General features: G+C 33.1%; 1 protein-coding gene across 3 annotated transcripts in view; it reads left to right on the top strand.

Moving 5' to 3' along the window:
• The first annotated feature begins 3530 nt into the window (after nt 1-3530).
• LOC138310238 (protein Wnt-9a-like) overlaps nt 3531-23619 on the top strand; it is a 51169-nt gene continuing 31080 nt past the window's right edge. The window contains exons 1-4 of one of the 3 annotated variants that reach the window (XM_069251359.1): nt 3531-3666; nt 8242-8560; nt 17857-17904; nt 19146-19423. In XM_069251359.1, the coding sequence (XP_069107460.1) occupies nt 8484-8560; nt 17857-17904; nt 19146-19423 (403 nt within the window). In that variant the 5' untranslated portion in view covers nt 3531-3666; nt 8242-8483. Of the gene's footprint in view, nt 3667-7665; nt 8561-17856; nt 17905-19145; nt 19424-23619 lie in introns of those variants that run through there. The other 2 variants (XM_069251358.1, XM_069251360.1) reach the window with 2 other exon arrangements.

The raw sequence follows: 23619 nt of genomic DNA, 5'->3' as shown, positions 1-23619 counted from the left end.
TTTTCAATTTTTAGTGAAATTCGATGGCGGCCATCTTGATGACGTCATAACTGGGACTTACACAATGTAATTATTCGGTTTTTGTTGTTGTTGTTTAAACTGATTAAGAAGTAGTCATAAAACTGATTAGAAATAATAGTTTGCTGTTGGGAAACATTTTTGCTGCATCAAGCCAAATATGAAAAAAATGCTAAAAAATCCCCATTTTTGAGCTTCAAATCCGATTTTTTCGTTTCCTGCGTAAATATCACTACATATATCGGATTATTTGGTCCTGATATGTATTTATTGTTCTACTGTGGTCATTTTGATACCTCATTTGTCTATTTTGGTTGAAAAATGTTAATGTGATGATTTTTTTTTCAATTTTTAATGAAATTCGATGGCGGCCATCTTGATGACGTCATAACCGGAATTTATACAATGTTAACAATGATTTTTTGTTGATGTTGTTTAAACGAATTAAAAAGTGGTCAAAACAATGATTAGAAATAATAGTTTGCTATTGGGAAACACTTTTGCTGCGTCAAGCCAAGTATGAAAAATTTGCTAAAAAATTACCAATTTTGAGCTTCAAATCCGATTTTTTCGTTTCCTGCGTAAAAATCACTACATATATTAGGTTATTTGGTCCTGATATGTATTTATTGTTCTACTATGGTCATTTTGATACCTCATTTGCTTACTTTGGTTGAAAAATGTTAATGTGATGAAAATTTTTCATTTTTTAGACAAATTCGATGGTGGCCATCTTGATGACGGAACTTAACATTCGTTTTGTTGTTGTTGTTGTTTAAACTGATTAAGAAGTGGTAAAAAAAACTTATTAGAAATAATAGTTTGCTGTTGGGAAACATTTTTGCTGCATAAAGCCAAATATGAAAATAAAAATTGTTAAAAAATTACCATTTTGGAGCTTCAAATCCGATTTTTTCGTTTCCTGCGTAAAAATCACTACATATATTGGATTATTATATGTATTTGTTGTTCTACTGTGGTCATTTTGATACCTCATTTGTCTACTTCGGTTAAAAAATGTCAATGTTATGATTATTTTTTTTACGTTTTTTAGTGAAATTCGGGATTGCGGTCATCTTGGTGACGTCATAACCGGGAGTTCATCCCAACTTCTGCAATGTTAACATTTTGATTTGTGATCAGTGGGTCATGAGGGTGGAAAAAATATTGATTTGGAGGTTGGGGTGGGGGTGAATGTAGGACCCTTCTAGCCCATGGCCTAATTAGTGTCCTTAGCACGCTTACATCCGGGACATCGAAAATGCTTTGTATAAGTTATATAACTGGTTTCACAATCGATGTAAAATAACTAAAGTTTATCTTAATTAGGGCAATTTTCGCATGCACGTAAGTACACACGTAAAAATGAGAAAGCGTCATTGTTTACATTTCGCCTTTTCTTTTTGTCACTATGATGCTTTTCAGCGTTTTGACATAATTTAGTGTTAAAATTACCCTAGGAAGCCTGCCAAATCTTTTGTTTGTTTTATTAATTAACGTCCTTTTAACAGTCAGGGTCATGTAAGGACGGGCGCCCATTACATGCGCATGTGCGGTGCGTGTTTTGGGACACTGCGATATATTCGCGTCGTGTCCTCTTGTATGTTGGAACTATTGCCCTGTTATAGTGCTATATCACTACCGAAGACACCAATCAACACACACCAGCCGGTCACATTATACTGACAACGTATGAACCAGTCGTCCCACTCCCTCTTTGCTGAGCGCTAAGCAGGAGTACAAACTATCACTTTTAAGACTATGGTGTGTCTCGGTCAGGGGACAGAACCCGTAGCCTACCTCACAGGGGCAAGTGCCCAACAGAAGGACAAAATGAGGCGGTGCCAAGGAAGACGCTAGTAAGAACAAAGTTAGGTAGGACGAAGAGAACAGATAAAATCCCAAATTTAGTCGCCTTTTACAATCATTCAATATGGGCAGCAGGTACAATTCTAACGTCCTACCTGCAGGGCCCAAATACCGCTTGTTTGTAAGCAGTGTTGAGCCACGATTATCAGACAAAATAATGTACGAGCGACGCAGATAAATGTTGTCATTGTACTTCATCTTCTTGACACACATTTTCTGTTTACATTTCATAATATCTACAAATAGGTTTGTGGAATAACCAGGCCAGCCAAACTGTGACGAACTGTTTAGTAATCAAATATAACAAGAGTCCATTATTGTCCGATAACTACGTCAACAGAATGCGATGTACATCAACACACTATGTGTACGCTAATATCCAGTTTGACTGGATTATTTTAACATAACGATGTTGATAAAATACATGTGTGTGTATTTAAAACGCCTTGAGACAAAACTTGAGTCAATATTGAGAAGCCAACAATCTGATGAAAATACAAATCCTTTATTAAACTTGGTGATTATAGGGATGTGTGTTTTAATCAGATTGAGAAAACAAGACAATTGCTTAATACTTGCTCGTAAAGATGTCAACTAATAATTACAACTAATAATTACATTCTTATGCGAGTAACGAGGATTTACATTGGTTTAAAAAGTAACGATATTATCGCATAACGTAAAAACTGACGTTGTTATGTTACCTCTGATTGGCTGAAACAACGTTGTAATGATGTTTTATAAACTAAAGTGCCAATTTAGAAATGTGGAATTCCTAGAGACTGCATTGAAATATCAGGATTAATAAAATTAGATTGTTTTATGCTCTAACTCCGAAATATCAAAAAGTGTATTATGTATTCAAGATATGTATTAAGATGCCTCGACATATTGCCACATGCCCTCCACCTCTGGGTTGCTAGTTCGAGTCCCATTTGTCCCGGGGTTAGCAGGAACTGACCGCTGGTTATTCTCCGGAACTCCGGTTTTCCTCCACCTGACCCTGGCTGTTAAAAGGACGTTAAACTAATAAAACCCAATAATTTTTTTATTAAATTTATTATTTCATCTTAGTTTGAAGATATTTCAAATTTTACTAGAACTCTTCCAGTTAAAGTTTTAAGAACGTACTGACAATTTGATTTAGGTTAATGATCTTTTAATCAATCTGGTAATGATCAGATATGGGGTGATATTAATTTTCACACCCGTAATCCAGCGCTGTCACAGGCATATTAATGACCGGTATTGTGTTTGACAGGTATCATAGTATATATACCAGAAACACATGTGTACAAACGACGGGGGCGTGAGTCCCTGGACACTGATGGATGTTCACCCTCCCCTTAAGTCCCTTTAGCAATGGCGAGTACAAAACCGCACTGTCAACTCCTTTGAGCCGTGACGTGCAGAATTTAAATATTTCTATTTAAACATTTTGACATGACAGAACACTCTTTTGCATTTTTTAGTTTTTAAATTGTTATCTCCTGTCGCGCTTCCAGTACCCCCGGTAACAAAGCTCCCACAAGTCCTCCTGGCGATAGACGCTTATCTAGTTATGCTAAATAAGTATGTGTAATAAATATATAACGGTAGTTTGATGTACACCCACTACTGCATTTGTCATAAAGCTGGATTCGATTGTGCTTACAGGGACAGCAGCCACAACTTAAACATTGCTCTATTATAGAGGAGAATAGTCGCTTTGAACTGTTCAGCGTTATCATTTGGTGTAGGACCAAGGCAGAACACCCAAGGAGTGACATCAACTGAGCCGTGAGTATTAGACATGTCAAACGTTGTTATTCTGGTAACAGCAGACGCCAATACATTGTATATAGTAACATTTATATTCCTTAGGAGCCATCAAGAAATGGTGAAAGTATTAGAGGAATGTCGTTGTGCTTCTTTTTTTATATTAACATTTGTATATCAGAGAAATAATAAAACGTTAAATGAACGTAGTAATTAAACCAAGACACTCAATTTCTAGAAGTGCCCTGCATCTATTATGTGATGTGATAACTGTATGTTATGTTGTCATGGTGATATGATCTGATGCCTGCATGTAATGAAATGATGATGCCAATTAAGTTGTGAACTTACCAATGGAATTATCGTGCGATGTAGTTTTTGGACTTTATGCATTCAAAGTCTACTTAATTATAAACAATTCGTATACTGTAAAGCACTTTTTTCGCGAGGAAGATACAGATTTTGCACATAATTTTGTAAAAGCGCTTGAACGTGAATTTAAATATTTCGCAAATAAAATGTCACATGACTGCACAATTGTCAGTAAGAGCAACTGTTCGCGAACTTATGTTCTTGCGAATAAAGAAGACGCGAAATACTGTATACGTGAAAATCGAGTGGTTAACAGTATAGATTGAAATACCATGGTAAATAAAACTTTCCTTAAACATTCACTCCTGTGTAAGCTATCGCTCGACTCCACAGTTCAGTCGAGAGGCTATCGATGACGCTATTTAAGGTCAAAGGTACGTATCCAATTGGGCGTGTCGTCTCGGAAACACCACGCGCGAACGAACGCTTTGCGCCCTGGGCTAGTTCACTTGTCGTCTGGACATTTCGTTGTTAAGGAGGACACGCGCATGCGTATCGCACCATCTGATAGCTAAAGTGAGATAATTATTTGATACTGCATTCGCGCGGTAGGTTTTGTAAATGTACGGTTTAATGTTTTAGTGTTTTGTTAGGAGCAATATCATGTTTAATAAATCATTCTATTTATGGTTGAAAATGTTTTCAATATATTCGCGATCAATCGCTCTGACTGACATATATTTCATACAGTTATTAGCGAAATATTTAAATTCTAGTTCAATTTTATTTTAACTGTCATGGTCATGTAAGGGCTGCCTCCCATGTATGCGGTAGGTAGCGTGTATATAGTTCGTAGTGTGTGTTTTGGAAGACTGCGGTATGTCTGTGTTGTGTCTTTTCATAGTGCTTTATAACTGTAAATGAAGTTGTTACAGCAATGTTTTGCTTATATATGTTAGTGTGTTCCAGATATGAAGATAACATGAAATGTAAAATCAAATATCTAATGATAATTTATTATTGATATTTTTGATATTTTTGTATTTAGGCATTATCAAAGCTATATTTTTTGTGGAATATATGGGCTATAAAGATGTTATACTTTGCATGCACTTTTATGGGATGATTGATTGGTTGCAAAGATTTTGACGTTATCATAACAACATTTGTGATGTCATAATGGTCAAGTTTTTGGTATCATATATACCCAAATATAGTAGTAGTGGCAAACAAATGTATATATAGCGATATATCTTAATAAGTCTTAAACTTTGATATTGCTGTGACTGTTTCATATTTTTATTTATGTCGTTTACTGGAATCGACATTTACGTGAGGTGAAAATTGATAGTCATTACACATAGGTATTTTATCGCTAAAATTTACCTACGGATACTATTATATTAATGCATGAATGGTATTGCTAAAATTGAGAGCTAACTTCCGTTGCAAAATTCCGTTGCAAAATCACCGCTGTACCTACAAATCGCGAAATTCAGCACACACGAAAATACCCGCGTTTGTTGTAACTATATTGGTATTATTTCATATAATTAAATTTTGATGGTGATAATTCGATGTATAATTTTATCAGTAAAAATGTTTGTTGTCAAATGTGATCAATGTTTGTAAAATCACACATAAATATTATGATATTTTGATATATATATATAATTGTGTTAAATTGATATAGGTGTATTGATTATTGGTACACTTACTAAGTTTTACATTATACTTATAAAATATATTATATGTCATATTAGTATACATATTATGAATATGTGTAAAATATCTTGTTTACGCAGTAATATCATATAAAATATACTATGTTGTCATGATTTGTAATATTAATTTTATTGATGTTAACTTAAGAACATATCAGGATGGTGTATACGATAGTCAACATGTTGTATTGATATCTATATTTAATTATGTAAATATTACTAAGAATTTCTGCACAATTACGTATATTCTATCAAATATAGTTATACAAATAATACTATTTTATTATACTATTTTATTATAAACTTAGTATAACAAATAAGACTACATTTGTATTTTATCATAGATCACAATACATTTATATATTACAGACAAATATGCTATAACATATTGCAAATAAGACTATTTAAGTATGTAGTATAATACAAATACGACTCTTTCATTATGTAGGACTCTTAAGACTATTTTACCATATTTGATAATACTAACACTACTATTGTATTATATATCATTATAAAAAAGTTATAGTTTGATATTACATTAAGATGATACTACTCTGTTATACCCTCGTGGGACTATCTATTATATATTACAGCATGCTATAAAATATTACAAATCCGACTATTTATTCTATATTATAATATTAATGCGACTTTTTTTTATTACATATTAAAATTACGACTATTGTATTAGATATGTAACATTGTATATTACAATTACGACTATTGTAATATTTATTAAAATTACGACTATTGTATTACATAATAAAATTACGGCTATTGTAATATTTATTAAAATTACGACTTTTGTATTACATAATACAATTACGCCTATCGTATTGCATATTACAATTACGACTTTTGTATTTTATGATACAATAACGACTATTTTATTACATATTACAATTATGACTATTTTATTACATATTACAATTACGACTATTGTATCACATCTTACCTTTACGGCTATTGTATCACATATTGCAATTACGACTATTGTATTAGATATTACAATTACGACTATTGTATTAGATATAACAATTACGACTTTTGTATTTTATATTACGATTACGACTATTGTATCACATATTGCAATTACGACTATTGTATTAGATATTACAATTACGACTATTGTATTAGATATTACAATTACGACTTTTGTATTTTATATTACGATTACGACTATTGTATCACATATTGCAATTACGACTTTTGGATTATATATTACAATTACGGCTATTGTATCATATATGACAATTATGACTATTGTATTAGATATTACAATTACGACTATTGTATTATTTTTTATTACAATAACGTTTATTTTATTTCATATTACAATAACTTCTTTTGGATTATATATTACACTTACGGCTATTGTATCATATATGACAATTATGACTATTGTATCACATATTACAATTACGACTATTGTATTATTTATTATAATAACGTTTATTTTATTTCATATTACAATAACTTCTTTCGGATTATATATTACAATTACGACTTTTGTATTATATATTACAATTACGACTATTGTATTATATATTACAATTACGACTATTGTATTATTTATTACAATAACGTTTATTTTATTTCATATTACAAGAACTTCTTTTGGATTATATATTACTTACGGCTATTGTATCATATATGACAATTATGACTATTGTATTAGATATTACAATTACGACTATTGTATTATTTTTTATTACAATAACGTTTATTTTATTTCATATTACAATAACTTCTTTTGGATTATATATTACACTTACGGCTATTGTATCATATATGACAATTATGACTATGTTTTATATATTACAATTATGACTATTGCATTATATATCATTTTATTATATGGTATTACTATGGTGATACTGCTTTGATATACCTTCGTGGGATATGATACAGATGGTTTATCATGGAACACCTAATCCTATATCGTGACTATCAGAGTAAACCGTTTCTATAATTACCGACAAACCTTAAGGCAGTACTAGACCTACAGTATGTAATGGTTTATAATACATACTACATATATTCCGACACTCAATAAAATACACAATATATATAAGGAGTTAACCTAGATCCAATGCTACCAATACTAGGCCCGTGTCCGGTGCTGTCGCCACACCCTCCCCGTAGATCTAGAGGACAGTCGCTTTATCTGTTTCTCGCGAGAGTTGACCTATAGCGGTCAGACCTGTGCAGTGTATACTACCTGCCTTGCCTGTGTAGCTTCACTGTAGGACGAGCTACGCTTCGATACAGCCGGCGTCGCTACCCAAGCTCCCCAATGTCACCGTTACGGGAACCATCTGTTCTGAAAATGTAACCTCGTATCTGATTCAATCAAATTTGATTCATCTGTACATATATTCTGGTATATAGAAGGATAGTGGGGAAAGTTGGTTCCGACACTAAGCTGCGCCAGTACACATATATAACACCACATGTCTCATACAGATACCTACCGCCTGTGACAGAAGTAGTACGGATACCTACCAAACACCAGTAATACATATTTTCTCTGTAATTTTCCATGATTTAATCTTTGTAGAATTTTCAGTTATTATTCTCGTCTGAATCACATAATACTTGAGATGGCTGCGGAACCAGAGGGATGGACCATGAGTCGTGGAAGTTAGAAAATTCGCAACATGTGCCTTTGAAATTCTCTTGGATATTGTCATCCTGGATTTTTTTTCTCGATGTGTTCCGTGGATTAATATTCCTGTGTATGAAGGCATGCCTACAGTGACCAAGCGTCATGTACGTGGCTAGGCAAAGCTTTAAGGAACCATGCGAATACCAACGTTTCATTTCTGTACATTGATTGTATTACTTCTAGGAATAACGTCGGCCTCAGCTTATTTTGGGTAAGTACATTTTTGAAATCTTACATCACAATTGGGAGCTCTTAGGAATAGTTAGTTAGCAGCCATGTGATTACAACTTATACTGATATTATATATGTCAGTAAACAAGTCTATATGTTAAATTATAAAGGTACCTACCCAGTAATTCCTCTCTAGTCAGGTTTCTTGAACTTATGTTACAATTTAGATGCTTTTAGAATAAATGCAAATATGCCATGTAGTACCATCATCATATGTAGTATTATATGTATCGGAGACCTTTCTTTATGCTAGAAATTAGAATAGAAAGTTATCTATCTAGAGATTCATCTCTAGTCTGGTTCTTTGAACTTACATAACAATTAGACGCTTTTAGAAATAGTTAGTCATACAAGTACACCATCAGTGACAACATGGATAGCATTCCGTGTGTCAGAGACCATTGTTCGAATAGAAGGTTTCCCACCTAGAATCTCCTTTCTAGACAAGCCCTTCATTATGGACCGTAGTTGTACTAAAATTTTGATCTCAAACATAATAAGAATTTTGATATTTGACTTTGATATTTAAGTAGTTTGATTTCATATTATTCGAATAAACTCTGATACAATTATTAATGATTAAAGTTAAAAGATCTGGGGCCAACTAAGATGATTACGCTAATAACAGTTTGACGGCAATTTTCAAATCAAATTGAAATATTTTCTTGTAATACTAACTTTACAATTTATTTAAGATTCCTCATTTAAGGAACACTCTTTACACGTACTTACTTGATGTTATAGTGGAGACATAATTACAGATTGGTTTTAGAAAATAAAATATGAACATTTCACTAACCAATTTATTAAGATAACCATCCTTTGAACAACTGGAATTTGATGTGTAATAAGTTGTACGACAAGTAAGTCTCTTGGTGAAATTTTCAAACTTGACATCAAAACAAAATATTTATAGAGTTGTTTACCTTAACACGAAGTTTTGGAAAAAAGTTTTGAACAAACTATTTAGCATCAATAATTGAATTAAGAAATACTGGAATGAAAAGAAATCGTTTTAAAGTTTCTATCCTTATCCTATATATGTGGTATATACGGGATCTACAAGCTGGAAAAAAAAATCAACAAGTCTTGAAATATAATTCATCTAGTGTCAGTGTCAGAACATTTATTGTCTGTAGTAATGTACTCGTACTCGACATGTTAGTTTTATTGTTTCTAGTCGTGGTTTTTGTATTTAGTTTTAGTATTGTCACTGTAGCTACCCATCCTTAAAACATGATTAAATTGACAGACTTGATTGATAATTGATTTAGTGTATCTATACATTAGTATCAACATAACTACCTTGCATTGAACAAAAATCTGTAAGCTTCTTATTGGGATGGATACAGTAGTTGTATTAGTATTTTGGTTGTGTAGCATTTTCAAAATTATTAATCATTACTGGAATTCCTCCTCACGACTTATTTATCCGGACATTAGTGAGGTGCCTTTCGTCGGACAAGAGTCATCTATCAAACGTCAAAAGATACAAGAGTCTCGAAGAAGGATTCCTATAGAGATTACAAATGAGTCTGTAGGTTTGGCATTGGAATTGGCTATCGGGTTTAACCAGGGACATTTGACACCTTCCCATTCTGCAGAGTTCTGACATAACGTTTGATCTGAGAGTTAAGTTACCCGTAGGCCATAGTAGTTTTTTTTCTGTTTAACGACTTTTAAGAGTTTCTGAAACCTTCCAGCGAACAAGGCGGTATAACACAAAGTATACACAGACAATAATACATACCATTATATCCTTGGGAACCTATAAAGTTTGTGAGACATTCTAATTGAGACGGGTTATGACTTATTTTCAACCAAAATAAAGTTTCATATCAGACGTTCAAATTAATAGAGATTTGTTTTAATATATGTTTCCCGTTTGAAAATGGTAAGGAGTACTTTGCTGTCTTTTATCGCTAACTTCTTCAAATGTTTATGTTGTTTTATTCATGGGATATTAAATCTACCAGTACATGGACGTAAATCAGAACACAACACAAGTATGACCTTACAATCTGAGAATAGGAAAGGTCGATACCTCAGCTGTGTATATATCCGCGTTCAGTTAAACAATTTATTTCGTCATGGTAACTGCAGTTAGACCCACAGAAATGTCATTTAAATGTGAAATAAAACTTATTCAGACTATATAAAAATATATAACATAAATGTAATCGAATCAATGTTTTAACCAGACACGTGATAAACCATTGACTGTTGCTAAAACACATTTTGCATATTAAACCTAACGATGAGATTATCGTTCACTCTGCATAAGGACTAAAGATCAAGAAAAGGGCATGTATAGACAATAAGGCAAAAAGTCGACTGTTTTGTCATTTAACTACCACATCTGATTTTTAATCTTAGATTTAAATTTATGCACGAAAAGTTTGACATTTTAACAAACTAACTGAATATTTTTTTAAAAATATCAAACGTCATTAGAATGGTTCTGCTTTAGTATTTATAATGTAGCAAAGTGTTTATTTAATTGTTTAAAAGTTAGTAGTATCAAGAAGTATGGAACATATCTAGAAATGAAAACCTAGCATTAATAACTAACATAGATTTGGTTGTCCGTCTAGTGTTAGTGTTGTTATCGCCAAACGACTATCATCAATTACTTGAGTAACTTTAGTTATCTATCAAATGTGAGTGTGGTTATGCACGAATAGATAGCCATGGTTTCTTGGATCAGTTTTGGTATACATTCACGATTGGTGTGATCAAACATGAAAGGTTTACAACTCAGATTGTCCATGTTATTTTATTCTAGTATAACACTAGTTGCTTGAAACTATGTAAGGGACATTATGAAAAGAACGTCAATTCCAATGTCCCAATGTTCTTTGCTTAAGAAATACCTCTTTTGAAAAACTACATGTATTCGTGTAATTATTTTCAGTATTGAAATTGTTATATTAATATAAAGACGTATATAAATTTTCTCATTGATTTTATTTTGCACATTATCTTCTATACTACTTTTATTTTGTATGTTACCTCTGAATTTTTTATTGAAGTTGCCTTCGTTGACAATTATTTGGGATACATAAGTAGCATCAGTATAAGTACTCAACACATGTAGGAGGCACCTTTTATACTTCTGGTGTGTCGTGTCTTTTGTAAAATCTTTTCATTAGTGATACTGTTTGTTCTAGAAATATCATATAAGGTTGCTTAATGCTATCAAGGGCTTCAATGTTATTATCTTAGTTGAATAATTTGAACTTTGACCTTTACTCTGGTTACATAAGGTAGAGATACAGACAAACCAATTATATTTCGTGTTCGATTCACAAACGAGAGTATCGTAATGCAATCATATTCACGAAAATGAGATTCAACGAAATATATCTTCTGATATTCATTGAAAGGTATTTCGATTCAATTTTTATTCCATTAAAGTTCTTCTCCATATATTTTTTAAAAAGAAATCACGAATTTTCCTAGCAATGGAAGAAAAGCAGTTTACACAACAAGCATTGCTTTTGCTTTAAAGTTATTTTCAGTCTTTTCTTCAAAAGAAAATTTTAAACGTAAGCTATTAAATCTTATCACTTCATAGATAGGTTTTTCATTGATTTCGATTGTTGTTCCTGTTCCTTTAAAATTTTTACTTTTTCTTTCTGTAAGGGAAATTGTTGTTCAGTTATTTCAAGGCATAATTGTTTCAAAATTTGAATATAAGCGGGCGAAATGCATTACAAGAAGAATAGCTTAATGATATATCGAAAACATGACCAAACCTAACGGTGATCAACCATAGCTAAATAAGGCGATGATATAAAAGTTACATTAGCTTAACAATCATGACTCACAGATCTCATTCTAAATTCACTTAAAACTTTAATTTTATAATTATCCGTTGGTCTATCTTCTATTATGACTTTGGTTTTGCTCTAGTGTATAACGTTAATTACCAATATTGATATTCTTTTCGTAGTATTCAGAATATTTATTATCATGTGTAAGAATATGTTATTAGATCATAAACCTCTATTCTTGAACATTTTGAAAAAATAACTTAAAGTGTCAGTTATAGCTACATTAACTACATTGTATGTATATCGCTGTTGTCGGTCTTTAGCTGCTTATTAAGGCTTTGTTAAACATGCGAAATAATTACCCTTTTTAGGATAAAAATTAGACGTCATGTGAAAAAAGCAGACTGCACACCAATATAGTTGGTACTCGCACCATTTGTGTGCTGACCTTCTAAAACACATAAACCTTGATTTTTCTGTTTGATCTTGAAAGGTAAACGGTGGCTGTTAGCCATACACTAAGTACTGGTATTTACTTCTAAGTGACATGATGGGTTGTTTTTACTGACTTGATATGTAACCTTATCCATGTCGCCTCAACATTAGACAATAATCTATTATGTCACGAATAAAAATAAATAATATATATAAAAAAAATGATTATGTTATTTCCTTTAAAAGAACCATAGAGCAAGTCCTATGAGGTATATTTTTTATTTACACGAATTGAAATAGAGTTATGAAAACGAATTTGCTTTTATGTCAGTTTTGATTATTTTTACTCCCAAGTCAAGGGTATCACAAAGCAGTTATCGACTTGGCTTTCGGGCAACAACTGAAATGTTGGACCCTCACGGTCCTCGGGCAACAGTTTGTCATCGGGTCCAACAAATCATCTGTTGCCCTCAACCCCAGTCAACAACTGTATACAGTAATCCTAGGTGTAATGGTCTAACACTGGTACTGTGACCTTTAACATCTCAATCACAACAATAGAAAATAGGTGCAGGTTTGTATAGATATACATTCCTGGTTAAAAGGTATACAAAGGTTATGCAAAAGTACCCAGAATTAATACATAAATTAGTACTAAATAGTACAAAAGTAGTAGTAAAGTTAGTTGTGTAAAAGTAATACAAAAGCAATTACCCAAAACTTTACAAAAATGTTCAACATCGTACATTAACATACGCATGTTTGATAATAAATAAGATAAAATATATCGTTCAATGTCATTTCCCCGATTAGAAGACTCAATGTGCGTTTCATAGTTTATCAAATAGTTTCCATTTTGCTCATGTGTGGTAACAGCTCTAGTTTTTCAAGCCCTACCAAGCTCTCGAGTGAATTCTACGACAAAACGACGCTTATATGTATTTAATAAAACTGTTTTTGGCTTTTCCTACTGATACTGTCCTTGCTCTAAATTACATTTATAAAATAATGTTTTTGTAATTGGAGCGACAAAACAAAAGTACGGTCAAAAATGGGTTTGAACTCAGTAACTCCCAACTCTAGTCGAGTGCTGTATCAGAGAACAGGGATAGATACGATCCAGAACTCATAGTCATGTGGTCATGGTTAAGTTCTTAATCAGATTAATATATTTAATAAAAATAGTTTTGCTAACGAAACACTAAACATGTTTATTTGATAGTGTCACTTTATCTTAATTTGACCTATATTTATATAGCTGATGTCGCAGCGACCTATATTTGTATAGCGGGTGTCGCCGTGACCTAGATTTGTATAGCGGGTGTCGCTGTGACATAGAATTGTATATCGAGTGTCGCCGTGACAAAGAATTGTATAGCGGGTGTCGCCATAACCTAGATTTGTATTATTACTTCGTTACTATATCTCCATCTCAAGATGTTCGATAATTTAAGTCTTCAAAATTTTTAGTCTTTCGTTGAAAGAAGCCTAATTGTGAATTCTATATATCGTATGTAAAAGATGTTTAAATGTTAAACATTATTCATTCACTATACCCTAGTAGAAATATAAAAGATATTTCAAATTATTTTCATGTTCAACACGCAGAAGATCGGTTATGATACCAAACAGTTTGTAATTAAACGGGAATATAAAATAGATGTCTATGTTCGATCAAACTTCTATCGTGTTATCAATACCGTCTTATGTTTCATAAGTACATGGCAAGTTTGTAAAACATTTCGCTCGTGTACTCCATGCCAATTTTTACATATCAGATTTTCCAGTATGTGTAATGGTGTTCTGAAGCCTGACGAAACCGTCCTGCCTTTTTAATTCCTACAGCAGTAAGGTGGCTGTTTGATCGATAACATAGTAAAGTGTCTTGTCGTAAATATCAAATGCAATTTACACTAGGTTCCGTTCGATTACATACAACACCACTAAACGCCTATAAATAGATCAGGTTCTCAGATGCAACACATAAAAGTCAGAACACAGATTCTAGTGTTGTGGTTAATTCATAGTGATACCTCGACCTGGTGTAATGACCAGTCGACAATTAGTCAAACAAATGGTGACGGAGTCTGAAGTAAGTCAAAAATAATGTTTAGATGTAAACCACTTTGAAATGGTGTTCTTGTATCGAACTGAAAACAACACTAGAATATATTAACCTTCAATAAAGTTTGAAGTATAGTGCCTAAACATATGTTAGCGTCAAACTTAAAAGGTATGGTTAGCGATAAAATAGGATTTTGTTAATTGTATTTTCTGTATAATATTTATGTAACAATAACGACGAAATTGTCATTGTGCTAATAAGTTCGATTGTTCTACAAATGTAAACATTCATTACGCAAAATAAGTTTATTTATAGTATATCTCGGTAAGACCTTACAAAATTTACAAATGTGGGCACGATAAATCGCGTATACATTGCCTTATCGTTATTGTGAACATATTGTCAATGCATTTTTACAATTATTTTCAAAGTAAATAAATCACGTTAGACTTTCTCGCAAAATTACGCGAAAATTTGTATATCGCGAGCGTTGTACACGGATTTGCGCTCTTTTTTTCCAGTGTCAAGTTACGATGAATTACACACTATTGAGTAATACAACAAATGAATTACACAAATTTTAAATATTTTCGAGTATAACATTACTAAGAATTAAATACTTACTTCCGCCCGTGAAGTAACATTTACACACGATATCAAATATTGTAAAACAACCATGAACAAAACAACTTCCGTTATAACGGGTGCGTTTGATTTGGAATTAATATTCATAACTTTAGTATTTGATATAAATGAACTATAAAAATAAGCTTATCTAACATCGATCGTAAACTGTAAAATATATGTTCGACATTTCATGCGTTTGTAAGTAAGTCTCAAATAAGTTTGAGAGTTAAAGTATCTGCAAAATAAAATTGATTTAAAGTAAATGCAATATATCTTATTTATCGGTGTTTTATCTTAAGAACACTTGGTGATAACTGTTTGTAAAAGCGATTTAGGCACTGGTACGTATAAAAGACAAGGGAGGAATACGTGCCGGACGGGAGGACGTTGCTTAATGGCCAAATCAAGACGTTATAGCAGGATTTATTTCTTCTTAAACTTTCATAAACAAGACAAACGATTTCACGTAAATGACATCTTTTATCTATTCGTGGGTCATTACATATAGTTCATGTCTTTGAAGTGAAAATAGATGATCGACATCAAAGACTATGATGCATGTAGGTGTTGGGATTACGATGTCGTCTGTGTATCAGTGAACTATGAATTACATGAACATCAACATCTTCATTTCTAACTACGTGGGTAGATCGCTGTTACTTAATTACTATAAATCGTATAGAAGAGTTCTCCGCCATATGACATGTACGACATTTTCATGAGTTTCTGAGTGAGAAAGTCTCCCCCATTTGTAACGTAATATGTTATCCGCCGATAAGATAATCATATTGGTGAATTTTTATCGTCATAAATAACCACCAGAATGTTCGTCTTAACAAATGTCAACCATTACTTCAACATTAAGTGACCACATTCTTGGCAGATTTCCTACTTTACAAATAATTATTTTTGTCATTATTGACACCTGAGTATATCTAAGATGAGTTCGTATGTATATGAAAAAGAAAAGTGTACATGAACTTTAAAATATAGAAAGTTCAATGTAACATCAATGACTTATTAAGGTGGATAAGTTGTTGTTCTTTCAGTGAAATCTTAATTCAATGTTAATACAAAAAAATAAGTTTCTTGGTTGTTTGACTTACGTAAATAACCGGTATCACTAATAAGGGATAGTGTTAAAGCATTACTACACTGTGTTTCAGACATTTGACTTGCTAAATGTTGTAAGATTCAACACTTGGCCTGTGGCGGGACTTGACTGTGTCGAACATAGGCGATCAGGTAGTTCAAATATTAGAATATCCGGCTAGTGTTCGGGGATCCGGGTTCGAGTTTCAGTGTAGTTCACTCATTTTCTCCTCTCCTGTTACAGACAGTAATATGTCCTATGTTATGGCAATCAAAAGAATATATTTTATGTTTACTTACTATAATCATCTATGAATAATCATCTATGAACAAAATATTGTCAATAGATACTACTGTAAATGGATATTGTAATACATATAAAACCCTGTTCCTTGTGATGCTACGCGGATTCACACAGTTTGCAAACATAATTTCTTTCATATCCCGACGAAGTTACAAATAGTGACATCAATGCTTAAATGTATCAAGATATTCACTCAAAACCAAAGTACATACCTGTAATATTCCTCACTCACAATTTAACACTAAAAACTCTATAACATGACTGTGTCTGTTATCGTTACCTGTAGCGACTGTTGCCATGGTGACGGTATACCTTTGTACTAACACCATGTCAATCAATGTAGGTTAGGTGTAACTATATCAACTATGAGGATCGAGAGTATACTGTCACTCATGTCTAGAAAGACCACCCAAATGACAAACATGTATATAAAACCCACTCAAAGGACAAAAAATGGTCATATGGTCAAGTTATGTTATAAATGACCATTTAAGAAAAATGGTCTTAATACATGTAAGTAGATGATCTTTATATACGAGTGACCGTTAAGACAGATTTCACGGTACTCAATATGCATACACAAGTATGGTTATAAATCAATGGAAGTATCTGCTACATTAATTATAACACACCGTAGGTCTATTTATTTTCTCCGATAACTCCGACTTTCAAATCATTCAATTTCCTTATATCATCATAGCTGCATCATAACAAGTAAAACAATGAAACAATAAAATTGTTAAAATCTCTGTTAGTACACAGGTGTATAGATAGGTGTATACGTATGGATACGTAATATCTAATATTTATTGAAGCAATGTATTTCTCTTATATTTATACGTCGAAATGCCCCGACGAAAATATAATCCAATTTAAAAAAAAGATTCAAATTATAAACTGTCGTTAAATATTCATTTATTTATATATACATACTAATCCAATTAACTTTCAACAATTGTATATTCCATATATTTCAGTTTTGTAAGTCGTCATGCGAAAGTTGCGAAGGGTAGAAAGAAACCGGGGTAGGTGTAACGATTACTTACTTACAGTGCTTATTTAACCGGGAAATCAATAAATGTGTCATTGATTATAATATTGACTCTTTCACGATATACATTATAACCAATGAAGAACGAATCAACGACGTAGGTCAGGAAGGATACAGTGAAATGTTTATCTATTGAACTTTCGGATCAAACATTTCCTGTCGGTTTGTTATACATATTGTTGTAGTTGAAACAAAAAACCCCGTCATGGAATTAAATGTACCCAAGACATTGACAATACCATGCTAATCTGCCGACAAACACCCCCAATGATCCCGAGATAGTGGTCGATGGAGGTGGTTCTTTAATCCAACTCATTTTCGTGGTGACATAATTTTCGCGTGTTCAGGTTAAACGACCCTTCCCCAGTGTTAAAAATTTGCGAATTACTGCTGAAAATCAATACTGCATTTAAAGTTAAATATTTGTGGTACAGAAATGTTCTTATTTCCCGATTTGCAAGTGTTTACGGCGATTAAGGCGAGATAGGCGAAATGTTAAAGCACACGAAAATGAGTTGGTTTCCACTAGTATGTATTTAGTGCTCACGGATCATGCTTGTTACTTTGTTGTCGTCTGCTCTTTTGTAACTTTGCTGTCGTCTGCTCCTTTGTAACTTTGCTATCGCTGCTTCGTTGTAACTATGCTGCCATGTGCTCATTTGTAACTTTGCTGTCGTGTGCTCCTTCGTAACTTTGCTGTCGTCTGATCCTTTGCAACTTTGTTGTCGTCTGCTTCTATGTAAGTTTGCTGTCGTCTGCTCCTTTTGTAATTTTACTGTCGTCTGCTACTTTGTAATTTTGTTGTCGTCTACTACTTTGTAACTTTGCTGTCGTCTGCTCCTTTGTACTTTGTAACTTTGCTGTCGTCTGCACCTTTGTAACTTTGTTGTAGTCTGTTCCTTTGTAACTTTGATGTCGTCTGCTCCTTTTGTAATTTTGCTGTCGTCTGCTTCTTTGCAATTTAGCTGTCCTCTTCTCCTTTGTATCTTTGCTGTCGTCTGCTCCTTTGTAACTTTGCTGTCGTCTCCTAGTAACTTTGCGATCATCTTCTCATGTATAACTTTGATGTCGTCTGCTCCTTTGCAACTTTGTTGTAGTCTGCTCCTTTCTAACTTTGTTGTCGTCTGCTGCTTTGTGACTTTGTTGTCGTCTGCTACTTTGTAACTTTGCAATCATCTACTCCTTTGTAACTTTTCTATCGTCTGCTATTTGTAGGTTGACTGCCTGGGACCCGATGCTCTCTCACAACTATAACTTTGAGGACAACTACATAGACGACGGGAGGGGTAACAGGGGCATCTCATCCACCAAGTTGTGTGAAATGATGAACTTACACAAAAAACAAAAACGTATGTGCCGGCGAGGTAGGGGTGTCGCCAGGACTTTATTGGACGCCATTGAACTATCTGTGATGGAGTGTCAGTTTCAGTTTCAGCAGGAAAGATGGAACTGCTCACTGTCGGAGCCCCACAGACGCAATCTCCTTAAAAAGGGTAAGCTTTAATAGATATTAATTGGTGGTTTCTGTTTCAGCCGGAAAGATGGATTTATTCCCCATCGGAGCCTCATAGATGCATTCTTCTTAAATAATATAATGTTTAGTAGATATAAGATGGAGGTTGTGTCACTTTTCTCTGAGAAAAACATTTTTGTGTTGTCATAGTGACGTTCTATTCATTATAAGTCATTAAAATGACATCCTTAAATGTAAATCCGCCAGCAGAACATATTTTTTTCGGTAAAGAAGTTCTTATAAATGATGTGACATGATAAATCGTAGCTGGGTGTACAAGATAGGGATTTGTCCCATACCTGACAGAGTTATCCCGTGGTTGCTTGGGAAAAAATAACAGTCTTTTACCGGGGTAGGGAAAAGACAGCTCACATGCGCTAGACAGTGACGTCATCAATACTAGCGTTAACAATTTTTATGCACAGTGACGTTCATGTCGACTGCATTTTCACCATTTCTCGTTAAAGTATGGAAGAAAAAGAACCTGGTATTGGCCAGTCAGGTGGACAGGGATATATCAACGCTCGTGAAAAATTTTGACCATCAACACTCGGCAAGCATCGGGTTGATTAGCCAAAATCTTTCACTCGGGTTGAGATATCTGTCCACTTGACAGACTCATGTAAGATTCTATTAACCCTATCCTCGTAGTCATTAAATTAATTCAGCAACACCTCGGTTGGATTATCCCTATCCTTCATACCCTCATATGAGATAATTTTATACCCTAGGTAATATTGTTACTTCGTATTCAAATTAATTAATTAATCAATTAATTGATTGAGTAACTGATGTCAAAACATATATTATACATCAGGTATTTTAAATGATGATTTACAATTTATCGAGTCACTACTATGGTCGGGAAAATTCAATGAAATTTGATTTTCTCGTTTTTTATTAAAATAGCTATTGATTAACCTGCAAAATAACCGATAACACGGCATTAAATGTTTTTTTCGCAACAGACAGAGAAAACATATGAAAACTGATTAAAACTATGTTTTATATAAAATACCCATATCTAATATTCAGAGTAAACGTCATAAAAGGATTGTAATATCAATGCATAAAGTGAAGTGAAAATAATGTACAATGAACGTTTCAGCTAGACACAATTCGCTTCTGTTTTGATAATAAAATGGCTACACTCCCCGTACTTCATCAAACTTTTACAATGTTAACGTTGTAGCCACAAGGCTTTACACCAGGGAAGATAAACACATTCCAATTAACTTGTTTAATTGTTAAACAACATCAACATAATATCAAAGTAAAATGTCAGATATCATTCGGGATGTGTTGATGGCAATATTTTGAAGTCTGATACTATTCATGTTTTAAGTCGTATAATTTTAGTCATATCTGTGTAATATCTATATATTAGCGTACCCATTCACTTGAAATATTGTCTACTTTATGTAATGGGAAGCTCTTTAAACTGAACGCGTGTTTTGGCACTAACATAAGCCAGACGTAGTGTTTCTCTCTGATGTTGTTTTCCCATCTTTGTTGTAAACATACCTACTTACCCATCCCTCATTGTTATACAACCCATTCCGTCACCTGTAATAAAACTAGAAACAAGACGAATAACGATGATGTCACTTTTACTTAGTACGAAGTATTATATTTGTTTTTGCCATTAAATTTTTCTGAAATTTCATGTTAACATAATTTTAGTAAGGCTATTTTAATCTCGAATATCTAGCATATATTCCATATACAGATATCAAGATTCTGAATCCGTTACTGGACCACATGCTTGTAATCTAGGTATATATATGGTTTCAATGCTAGGGACCTTGGCCAGTTGTGGACCTATATTCGACTTGTTATTGACCCTATTTGACCCCACTGGACGCTATTCGATCTGTAATTGGCACTATTTGACATATATTTTACATGTATTTAATCTGTCTTTGTCGTCATTGACCTGTATTTGACCTATATGTTACCTGTATTTGACCCGTATTTGCCCTACTTGGCCCGTGTTTGATCTGTTATTGACCCATATTTGTATAACGAATGCTAAGTTATCCATCATTCCTTATGTTTCAGGTTATCTGATCAAATATATACTATTTGTTTATCATTATTAACGTTTGGAGACGATATCTGTATATACGAATCCGGATACGTTTATTGTAGAAATAACTGTGTAGCATTTCGTGGTTAATACGCATATATGATTTTTATTGTAGCCTTTCGAGGTCAATATATGGTTTTACTGTAGCTTTTTGAGGTCAAGATATGGTTTGAATGTAGCATTTCGAGGTCAATATATGGTTTTGTAGTAGCATTTCGAGATCAATATATGGTTTTATTGTAGCTTTTTGAGGTCAACATATGGTTTGAATGTAGCATTTCGAGGTCATTATATGGTTTTGTAGTAGCATTTCGAGATTAATATATGGTTTTATTTTAGCTTTTTGGGGTCAATATATGGTTTGAATGCAGCATTTCGAGGTCGATATATGGTTTTATTGTAGCTTTTCGAGGTCAAAATATGGTTTTGTTGTAGCTTTTTGAGGTCAATAAATGGTTTGAATGTAGCATTTCGAGGTCAATATATGGTTTTATAGTAGCTTTTCGAGGTCAATATATGGTTTTATTGTAGCTTTTTGAGGTCAATATATGTTTTGAATGTAGCATTTCGAGGTCAATATATGGTTTTATAGTGGCATTTCGAGATCAATATATGGTTTTATTGTAGCTTTTGAGGTCAACATATGGTTTGAATGTAGCATTTCGAGGTCAATATATGGTTTTATTGTAGCTTTTCGAGGTCAAAATATGGTTTTGTTGTAGCTTTTTGAGGTCAATAAATGGTTTGAATGTAGCATTTCGAGATCAATATATGGTTTTATTGTAGCTTTTTGAGGTCAATATATGGTTTGAATATTGCTTTTCGAGGTCAATAATGGTTTGAATGTAGCATTTCGGTTGGTTTATAAACTCGAGGAAGGGATTTTACCCGAGGCAGAAGGCTTAGGGTTATAGCACTTTCGAGGGTTGATGAATCACTGTATCCACCTGAAAACACACCGATATCTGTTTTATCTTATGCCATTTACATGATGTAACCATTTGACTACATGTATATGAACATGTATTTACTCCTCTTGATATTGAGTAGCCATTCTCCCCGATACTCAATAGTCCTGTTGAATAATTTCGAAGAAAAATGAAGGCTGATAATATCATAAATAGAGAAAACACCGCGTAATACATATTACTATTATTTAAAAAAGAAGACAAAAATAAACACGCAAATATTGGCATGGTCAAACTGATTCCAGTACACCAGCTGTTTTCCGCCACATTTGCTGAATGATGACGTCATAATAGAGGTTTGACGTCACGGAAATTCTATTTACGCTATATTTTGTTACGACCTGTATCCGATGGAATATTATATCAACCTGTGAAGTGATTGTGACGTCATTTTACAAGACGCCATAATGTAAGATTTCTATATTTGGGTACGACATGGGGGCTCTGGAATCTTATATCAACCTTCGGATGATGTTACAATGCATAGTTCGGAATTTTCTGGTGGATATCGTGTTGTATCGTGGCAGGAAAATGTAATTTCAGCCAATCAGGAACGAGCAAAACGAACAGCCATATAATAAATGGTTTTATAGTAGCATTTCGAGGTCAATAAATAGTTTTATAGTAGCATTTCGAGGTTAATATATGGTTTTATTGTAACATTTCGAAGTTAATATGGTTTTATATATAAATCAGGGTAATAACAAGGGAAGATAATTCACTATGACGGGCATTTATTTTATAAATATCCATTTAACAAGCATTTTAACGGTTGTTTTAAACATGCTCTTATTTTTATCGGGAGTCACGTGATACAATTTTGTCTGATCAGAAGATTATATAATCATTACTGCATATTAAAACAGACAAACTTATCGGCTTGATTTTGCCCTCATGACCACACAAATTATCTCCATGTACTCATGTCATAGAAATATCCTATGAAGCTTTAACATGATCAAAATGAGTTAGGATATAATTGTTAAATGTAAACATCACATCTTAAACTGAAATCCTACTCAAGGGTGTTTCTAACGACTCTCCGTCGGCTACACAGTCCTTGTATCCACGGCCACACTTAGTGTAACATGTTACTGTAACTGAAATTAACTATAACAG

The sequence above is a fragment of the Argopecten irradians genome, chromosome 16, assembly GCF_041381155.1.
Source record: "Argopecten irradians isolate NY chromosome 16, Ai_NY, whole genome shotgun sequence".
Classification (NCBI taxonomy): Eukaryota; Metazoa; Mollusca; class Bivalvia; order Pectinida; family Pectinidae; genus Argopecten; species Argopecten irradians.
This window is presented reverse-complemented; position numbering and strand designations above follow the sequence as displayed.